The 9,811-nt window shown below is 39.9% G+C and overlaps 1 protein-coding gene and 1 pseudogene across 2 annotated transcripts in view; both read right to left on the bottom strand.

Annotated features, from left to right (window-relative positions):
• IGSF11 (immunoglobulin superfamily member 11) overlaps positions 1-9,811 on the bottom strand; it is an 89,943-nt gene that overhangs the window by 19,626 nt on the left and 60,506 nt on the right. For both annotated transcript variants that reach the window (XM_024765356.1, XM_024765290.1), the window contains one exon: positions 7,307-7,462. In XM_024765356.1, coding sequence (XP_024621124.1) covers positions 7,307-7,462 — 156 coding nt within the window. The remainder of the gene's footprint in view (positions 1-7,306; positions 7,463-9,811) is intronic.
• Positions 1,834-2,639, bottom strand: LOC112413802 (tetratricopeptide repeat protein 19, mitochondrial pseudogene; annotated as a pseudogene).

The raw sequence follows: 9,811 nt of genomic DNA, 5'->3' as shown, positions 1-9,811 counted from the left end.
CCGAAAAAAAAAAAAAAAAAAAAATTAGCATACTGCATATTAGCAATTTATTAAAAACTAATCACAAATAGACTTTATTCCAGAAATGCAAGGGTGTTTTAATGTTTGAAAAATCTATTAATTTAATTCACTTGTTGACATTTGGGGCTAGATAATTCTTTATTGTGGGGGCTGACCTGTTGCATATATGATGTTCAGCAGCATCCCTGGCCTCTACCTACTAGCAGCCAGTAGCACCTTCCTCCCAGCTGTGACAACTGAAAATGTCTCCAGACACTGCCAAATGAAACTGTCCCCGGTTGAGAACCCACTGATGCAGAGGCTGATGAACTGTCTCATGCATTATGTTTCCACTTAATGGGACCTGGGCCAACTATACAGGCCTAATGAAACACTGCCCAGACTGCTATATTTTGCTTCAGATAATATCCATCAAACAGAGTTTCCACTTATTTTAGAATTCAAAGTTTTATATACCAATAGAACAATACTAAATCCACTTTATTATTCCTCTGTATAAAATCAACGTATACCTCCACAGGATGCTGGTTCTAAACTTACTCAATATCTAGTATCCACATGTAAACTATATGAGGACAACTTTTTGGTAACTTTTATTGCGACATAATTTTATCTTATTTATTTATTTATTTAATTGCAGAGTGTCTAGTTTATTATGAAAGGGTTCTCCCAGTATGTACACAGGAACCCAAACTATCAGTTTATCCTGCCCACCCCAGCCCCCGCAAAGGCATATCAGCAACAACAGGGTTCCTTCATGGTACCTAGAAGAACTGCAGAACTGCTGGGGTGAAAACATCATCGATGCCCCCTGTGTTGTGTACTTTACACACTCTGAGGCAGTGTGATAAAGCTCTCAACACAGCAGCCTATCCAGGTAAGGTCATCCACCAAATGCATTCTCCCAGGGCTAAGAGACAATCTCACTACACACGAAGATACTAAGACCCAAACTCCAAAAGCCAGAGCTAGGGTCCAGGGCACTGGTTCTTCTACAGCACCAGTAGCACAAATCAGAGCGACTGGGAAGCTTTCAACACTACACCTATAGGGCCCCACTCGGAGTCAGAGGGTTTGGGGACACCTGTGCCTGGATGCAGAGGAGTGAATGCTCAGAGGGCAGGGATGAAGGAGGTCGTCATTCCTTGCCCTCCTTTTATCATAGTTGTATATAGCCAGATACATACAAAAACATACAGTTCACTTTTATTTATAATCAAATGGGCACTATACTTTCCAGTGCCTAATCCCACTTTAAAACTTCATGCTGGATGCTGGTGGCAGGCCAAGATATTACTTTTTTATGCATTAAATCCCACACTGGGCTTCAGGAGATAGATGATAAGAGAAAATAACTCACTGTCATCCCCCTTTGCCATGAGACCGGTAGCTCTGGTCTGCCAGGTATTGATAAAATAAGAGAAGGCAGCAAATCGGTGGGCAGAAGTCTTATGGGAGAGATGCCTGGCTGAAATACCAGACTTTACCCCAGAGGGAAACTGGCGTCTCTTAATCTAGAGCTATACTCGGACCAGCATGGACAGCACCTAACCAACCATCTGTTACAATGGAAAGCAACAACTGACACCTGTCCTTAGAAGCAATATCAGGTGGGGGTGAAAGTTTTCTTTGCACAACAGAAGTGGCCGTGTATACAGTGTATACAGCTTGTCCTCCACCAAGGCTAAGTTGAGGGGACTTGAGTATCAAGGACAAAGGATTTAAGTCAATGATTACGGTGCCGCTGGGACTGGAATAAGAGGTGTTACTAGGCGTTCCCTACAACAAAAAGGGGTCTAGAGCTTGGTAAGGCTACAACAAAGGTCGCCTTTTTCTTGACATCTCAGCCAGCTCTTCCCTGATGTGCTGCGCAGAAACCGCATCTCTTTTCAGCTTTGCTCGTTTCAGTGCTTCCTAGTAGATCTCTTCTACTTGTGCATATCGTTCTCTGTGCATCGGGGCTGCAGCCAGATTACTGAGCAGCACTTGGAGCTCAGGGTGCTCCACCTGTCTCGCCAGGTCTGACGCCCTCTGTACGTGAACACAGGCCTCGTCAGAGCAGCCCTGTGCATCCAGGGTGGTAGCCAGGTCACTCAGCAGCACGATGGTCTGTGGGTGTCTTTCTCCTAGTATTTCTTCAGAGATCTGTAAAGCTTCTTCATACATCCTTTGTGCCTGTGATGGCTGCTCGGAGAACGGAAGGTAGCGGGCATAGGTATCTAGGCACATGCCCAAGAGGAGATGGGTGTTGGCTTTCTCTTACACTGACAAAGTGTCTTCTGATAATTCGTTTTCTTTTTCAATTTTTTCCTCTAGAGCTGAAATGCAGAATTATAGCCAGCAAGAGCCAATTCCTGTCTATTCTGAGCAGTATAAATAGTGGCCAGCTTTAGAGAGATTTCTATTATTGCATTGTTTTCCTGTTGCATGGCCCCTCCAAGCAAGTAACTCATTGTTGCTCTAAAAAGTTTTTCCGCATTTTCAAGCTGACACCGTAAAAATGATAAGCTGGCCATCAAATCATAAATGTAAGTGATGGCCGTCTTGTTATCACTCTAATAGGCAAGATGAAGAGCATCATGCAAAATTAGCTTCGCCTCTTCTGGCTCATCTTTCATGATGCGCAACTGCCAGCCGCAGCAGTTGTGAAATTGTGAAATTTTTTGTTCTAGTTCTGTGGAAAATGCCATTGGTAGTTTGATAGGGATTGCACTGAATCTGTAGATTGCTTTGGGTAGTACAGTCATTTTCACAATGACTTGGATTCTTCCAATCCAAGAATGTGGTGTATCTCTCCATTTGTTTGTATAATCTTTCATTTCTTTCATCAGTGTCATAGTTTTCTGCACACAAGTCTTTTGTCTCCTTAGGTAGGTTTATTCCTAGGTATTTTATTCTTTTTGTTGCAATGCTAAATGGGAGTGTTTCCTTAATTGCTCTTTCAGATTTTTCATCATTAGTGTATAGGAATGCAAGAGATTTCTGCATTAATTTTGTATCCTGCTACTTTACCAAATTCGTTGATTAGCTTTAGTAGTTTTCTGGTAGCATCTTTAGGAGTGTCTATGTATAGTATCATGTCATCTGCAAACAGTGACAGCTTTACTTCTTCTTTCCCAATTTGGATTCCTTTTATTTCTTTTTCTTCTCTGATTGCTGTGGCTAAAACTTCCAAAACTATGTTGAATAATAGTGGTGAGAGTGGACAACCTTGTCTTGTTCCTGATCTTAGAGGAAATGCTTTCAGCTTTTCACCATTCAGAATGATGTTGGCTGTGGGTTTGTCATATATGGCCTTTATTATGCTGAGGCAAGTTCCCTCTATGCCTACCTTCTGGAGAGTTTTTATCATAAATGGGTGTTGAATTTTGTCGAAAGCTTTTCCTGCACCTATTGAGATGATCATATGGTTCTTATCCTTCTATTTGTTAATATGGTATATCACATTGATTTTCATATATTGAAGAATCCTTCCGTTCCTGGGATAAACCCCACTTGATCATGGTGCATGATCCTTTTAATGTGCTGTTGGATTCTGTTTGCTAGTACTTCATTCAGGATTTTTACATCTATGTTCATCAGGGATATTGGCCTGTAGTTTTCTTTCTTTGTGACATCTTTGTCTGGTTTTGGCATCAGGGTGATGGTGGCCTCAAAGAATGAGTTTGGGAGTGTTCCTCCTTCTGCTATATTCCGGAAGAGTTTGAGAGGATGGGTGTTAGCTCTTCTATAAATGTTAGACAGAATTCGCCTGTGAAGCCGTCTGGTCCCGGACTTTTGTTTGTTGGAAGATTTTTAACCAAGTCTCAATTTCAGTGCTTGTGATTGGTCTGTTTATATTTTCTATTTCTTCCTAGTTCAGTCTCAGATGGATGTGCTTTTATAAGAATTTGTCCATTTCTTCCAGGTTGTCCATTTTATTGCCATATAGTTGCTTGTAGTAATCTCTCATGATCCTTGTATTTCTGCAGTGTCAGTTGTTACTTCCCCTTTTTCATTTCTAATTCTATTGATTTGAATCTTCTCCATTTTTTTCTTGATGAGTCTGGCTTATGGTTCATCAATTTTGTTTATCTTCTCAAAGAACAAGCTTTTAATTTTATTGATCATTGCTATCATTTCCTTCATTTCTTTTTCATTTATTTCTGATCTGATCTTTATGATTTCTCTCCTTCTGCTAATTTTGGGGTTTTTTTTGTCATTCTTTCTCTGATTGCTTTAGGTGTAAGGTTAGGTTGTTTATTTGAGATGTTTCTTGTTTCTTAAGGTAGGATTGTATTGCTATAAACTTCCCTCTTAGAACTGCTTTTGCTGCATATCATAGGTTTTGGGTCATCGTGTTTCCCTTGTCATTTGATTCTAGGTATTTCTTGATTTCCTCTTTGAGCTCTTCAGTGATCTCTTGGTTATTAAGTAGTGTATTGTTTGGCCTCCATATGTTTGTATTTTTTACAGATTTTTTCCTGTAACTGATATCTAGTCTCATAGCATTGTGTTCACAAAAGATACTTGATACGATTTCAATTTTTTTAAATTTACTAAGATTTGTTTGTTTGCTCTTTAGTTCTTCTAGGTCCTTGTTAAACGTTTCCTGTATTTTCTCCATTCTATTTCCAAGAGTTTGAATCATCTTTACTATCATTACTCTGAATTATTTTTCAGGTGACTGCCTATTTCCTCTTCATTTGTTTGGTCAGGTGGGTTTATACCTTGCTCCTTCATCTGCTGTGTGTTTCTGTGTCTTCTCATTTTGTTTAACTTGCTGTGTTTGGGGTCTTCTTTTCGCAGGCTGCCGGTTCGTAGTTCCCATTGTTTTTGGTGTCTGCCCCCAGTGGCTAAAGTTGGTTCAGTGGGTTGCGTAGGCTTCCTGGTGGAGGGAACTAGTGCCTGTGTTCTGGTGGATGAGGCTAGATCATGTCTTTCTCATGGGCAGGACCGTGTCCAGTGGTGTGTTTTGCGGTGTCTGTGACCTTAATAAGATTTTAGGCAGCCTCTCTGCTAAGGGGTGGGGCTGTGTTCTAGTCTTGCTAGTTGTCTGGCAAGGGGTGTCCAGCACTGGAGCTTGCTGGTTGTTGAGAGGAGCTGGGTCTTAGCATTGAGATGGAGATCGTCTGGTAGAGGGGACTGGTGCCTGTGTTCTAGTGGATGAGGCTGGATCTTGTCTTTCTGGTGGGTGGCACCACGTCCGGTGGTGTGTTTTGGGGTGTCTATAAACTTATTATGATTTTAGGTAGCCTCTCTGCTAATGGGTGGGTTTGTGTTCCTATCATGCTAGTCGTTTGGCTTAGGGTGTCCAGAACTGTAGCTTGCTGGTTGTTGAGTGGAGCTGGGTCTTAGCATTGAGATGGAGATCGCTGGGAGAGCTTTCGCTGTGTGATATTACGTGGAGAAGGAGGTCTCTGGTGGACCAAGGCCCTGAACTCGGCTCTCCCACCTCAGAGGCACAGGCCTGACACCCGGCCAGAGCACCAGGACTCTGTCAGTCACACGGCTTTTGGGAAGTCTGAGGTCTTCTGCCAGCGTTCAGTAGGTATTCTGTAGGAGTTGTTCCACATGTAGTTGTATTTCTGATGTATTTGTGTGGAGGAAGGTGATCTCCACCTCTTACTCCTCCGCCATCTTGAAGGTCTCTCCAACAAAACTGATAGTGTGACTTGTTCAGGTATGTTGTTCATTCTGTGGCTTCCATTGTGCAGGTCCAGAGTCAGTCATTTGTTAGCAACACATACATATCTTCAAAGGCAATGCTGCTCCAGGGACCAGTGCAAAGCAGTCACTGGTCGTCCAGACCTCGTGTTGGGGAGGCTGGTCTGCTTGTCCTGGAGCTTCGGCCTGAGAGGCAGGCATCCGATGTAGCACTTAGCTAGATTTGCTGCCTGGTGGGCACCGTCTCTGACTTTCTCTCCCTGCCTGGCTCTCTCTGGGGCACCATCTTTTTTTTAAAATCATAGAATCTTAATGCTAATACAGAGGACCTTAGAGATGATATTGTTAAATAGCCTTATTTTACAAAAAGGCAACAAAGAGGTGAACTGTCACAGAAATAGTTACTGGAAAATCTAGAACTTGAATATAGTTTTCAGGATTTCAAGACAAGAGCTAATTTAAACATGCCACTTACAATGGTAATATTAACAGATTAGTCCACCAAAAAAAAAAAAAAGCTATTTAGCCCACAGTATGGCTAAAACATCTAGCAATGAACAATCAGTAGGCAACAACAGCATTGCAGTAATCATTATTAGAGTAACCCAAAAGTTATTATGTTGAAAAGAAGTTTTTTAAAATAATACTGGGCTAAGTTAACTAAAAAGTGATGGGAAGGTCTATTAATAATTTCTGTGGGGATTCTTAAAGGAAACTTAAAAGCTCTAAAGAGGCTGGTGATCCTGGTTCTTTAATGTCTAACTTCACCATACAACTTAGGACTTTCCTTTCCATGAGAGGTCTATACCAAAAATATGATTCAAACTTATCAGGCATAACTAAGGTTGTTTGGGACCTCTCCATTAACTGCCAACTCTTTAAGTTAAGATTTGTAAATCTGCCCTGAGAATGCTAGAAGAGACATGCTCTGTATTAGAGATGATGCAACACACAAGACTGCTAAATTTTATTCTCTTGAAATAGAAATTACATATATGATTCTGTAATTTCCCTCATTTCATAAATTTTCCTCAATTTTTCAAGGGTGTTTCCTTTAATATCAAATTTAAGCAGCTGGATTTACATGCAGAAAACCATCGGTGATACTCATGCCTCCTCCATCTTTACTTGTCTGGTGTGATCAACTCCTAGATCTCCCATGATCTGAGGCCTTTTCCTGTTCTCTTTCCCATCTTCCTCCTCTAATTAGACTTGAGGCTGAAAACAGGATGATTAACCCTCTCATGACCATGCTGATGTTTCTCATACTAAATTAGGCAGTTTTTTCTTAAGTAGGAAGTAGATTCTCAGTTATAAACTTCAAGGATTGTCTTACAGTTAACAATTCAAGGAAACCACCAATTAGCTATTTTAAGTCTTCACTACAAAGAGACAGAATTTCCATATATAGTTACCACTGGATAAGATATATTTCATAAAGGCAGCATTGTGAAGATGAAAGGAGATATTTTTATTCTCTTTAAAGCTGAAAACACAAAACGATCCAGATAGCTTTTTCAGCAGTTACAAATAGAGTGTGTTATTTTTCAAACTCTATCAAAGTCAATTACTTTGTGAGTCTGCGAGTCAGAATCTTCCATGATAATGAATTAAATGGGTGAAGCAACACCATACATACCCTGAGTGGCTGTTGGGGGTAGCTGGAGGCTACTGTCTAGCTTCTCCCAAAGGTAAGTTGGTCGAGGAGTGCCTTCCTCTGAGCTACAGAGCAGGATGACATCGCTGCCAATATCCTGGGGTCCTTGGATTTGGCAGTGTGGGGCAGAAGGAGGAACTATAATAGGAAGGGTAAGCAATAAAGAATACATTTACCATGAGTCAAATGATGACAGAGGAGACATCAACATTCAGCACTAGAACCTCAGGTAACACTGTTTTGGGGACACATATCAGAAGACTACCTCATGAGCAAAGCCAGTGAGTGGTATGTACGATGCACAGGTTTGGCCATAGGTGCAGGGCCTACAACTTCAGCTGGCAGGGAGCAAATATGTGTAAGGGGCAACACCCTCAGATTATATTTTTAAGATACCTTATGGCTTTAGTTTCACTCTTCTTCCTCCAAAGAAGTATTCGAAGAATTCTTAAGATCCTTCATGTCAACATATTGCTTTTAAAAGCATTACTGAATACACACATGTTCAGAGCAGCATTATTCACAATAGCTGAAAGGTGGAAACAACCCAAGTGTCCATAGAGGGATGGAAGGATAAACAAAATATAGTGTATACGTACAATGGAATATTATTTAACCTTGAAAGTAAGGAAATTCTGACACATGCTACAACATGGATGAACCTTGAGAACATGCTAAGTGAAATAATTCAGTTATAAGAAGACAAATAATGTATGATTCCACTTATATGCAGCACCTAGGGTACTCAAATTCATAGAAAAAGAAAATAGAACAGTGGTTTCCAGCTGCTGAGCGGAGGGAGAAATGTCATTTAATGAGCAGAATTTTATTTTTGTAAGCTGAAGAAAGTTCCGGAGATTGGTTGCACAACAATGTGAATATACTAAATTGTTCACTTAAAAATTGGCTAAAATGGTAAATTTTGTTATATTTTACCACAATTAAAATTTTTTAATTGATGAAAGAGCCCCCTTGTAAAGAAGATATCTCAAGGAACAGCATCCACTTACCCTGCCAGCTACTCTCGGCTAAGACCACCTTACCATAGTTCTTTGTTACTTTACAAACAAAACCAGACACACCAACATTATACCAACTTCTGTTTTATGGTGGGAGGAGTCAGAGCAAGGTTCAAGTATATCTAGTACTTGATAGTAATGCAATGGACATTTTATAATCATTAATACAGATAAGGACACAAAGGATGTGAAACAAAAAATTACAAAAAACAAAAGAACATTAAAGGAAGAAGGTGATAGTTTATAATGAAAAAGCAAGCAAATAAAAATATAAACTAAGCCCATGGCTTGGATTCTCATATTTGATAATGCATATAGTAGAGTTTAAATACAAGTGATGATGCACTTGTAATGCTAATGACTTTTTAATAAATGTGTTCAACCTTGCAAAAATGAATGAATGAGTGGAAAATGAATGCATTACAAAGAGGAAAGAAAGAAAATGGGTGGGGGAAGAGAGAACAATGAAAGGGTTAGGTAGAAAGGCTGAAAAATCTCAAGGAATCTTAACTCCTGTGATGGGATAAACCAATCTCAATTTACTGCTTTAAACATTGCCACCATGAGGCTATGAGGGGAAAGCCAAAATAATTATTTGAAGGTAGTACTAACTATAAGGTAAATTACAGGGTTTTTTTTCTTCCTTTAAAAAATGAAAAAAAAAATGTGGATCATGTGGGAAGCTCACTACCTAAACTATAGGTGTAAGCATCAAAATAATGTTAAATTCCAACAGTACTCTTTATTCAGTACTCAGAGTGCTTTAAAGTCTATATAATTTTAATATACTTGAATGAACAATAGTTCTAGGACAGAAATCTCTCACTTGTCCTTGGTTTTCTTATTCTGTTTGAAGACTGGGAGAACAAGTCTTTTCTTGCCCAAAGAAGGAAAATGGCAAGAACCCCCAACACTGGTATCTTCAAGGGACTCAACAGTGGAAGGGAAAAGGGGGAGAATGTACCAAGGAATCCTGGAGTCGATTCTGAGACTTCAGTAGGATGGAGGACAGTCCAGAGCATAAGGCTTCTCTAAGCACTTCTCATCCTCCCCAGATGAACTGAATTTAGCCACTTCTACCACAAGTACCCATTTAGGAGGCAGTGCTTCATTTCAGAAGCAGCGCAAGTGAGAAATAAAACGTGCTCAGAATGAATTTAATTTAGCATGAGATAGTCTATCTGTATGGTACAACAGAAAGAATACTGGTTTGAGTTACAGAGACCTAAATTTTAAGCTAAACTTTATTGTTGTTCATGGTCTATAAAACCTTGGGAAAGACTCTAAATCTATTTGATCTCGGTATTAAGACCAAACTGATCATATAATTTCTTGTTCAAACAAGGATACTTTTGAGAGTAAAAGGAAGTATTATTAAAATTCTTCCAGGACAAGAGGCGAAAGCTTAGAACTGTCGGGGGCCTACTCAGCATTACATAGATGTGAAGTAGTAGTAAATTTATTCTCA

The sequence above is a fragment of the Neophocaena asiaeorientalis genome, unplaced genomic scaffold, assembly GCF_003031525.2.
Source record: "Neophocaena asiaeorientalis asiaeorientalis breed wild unplaced genomic scaffold, Neophocaena_asiaeorientalis_V1.1 scaffold500, whole genome shotgun sequence".
Lineage (NCBI taxonomy): Eukaryota > Metazoa > Chordata > Mammalia > Artiodactyla > Phocoenidae > Neophocaena > Neophocaena asiaeorientalis.
This window is presented reverse-complemented; position numbering and strand designations above follow the sequence as displayed.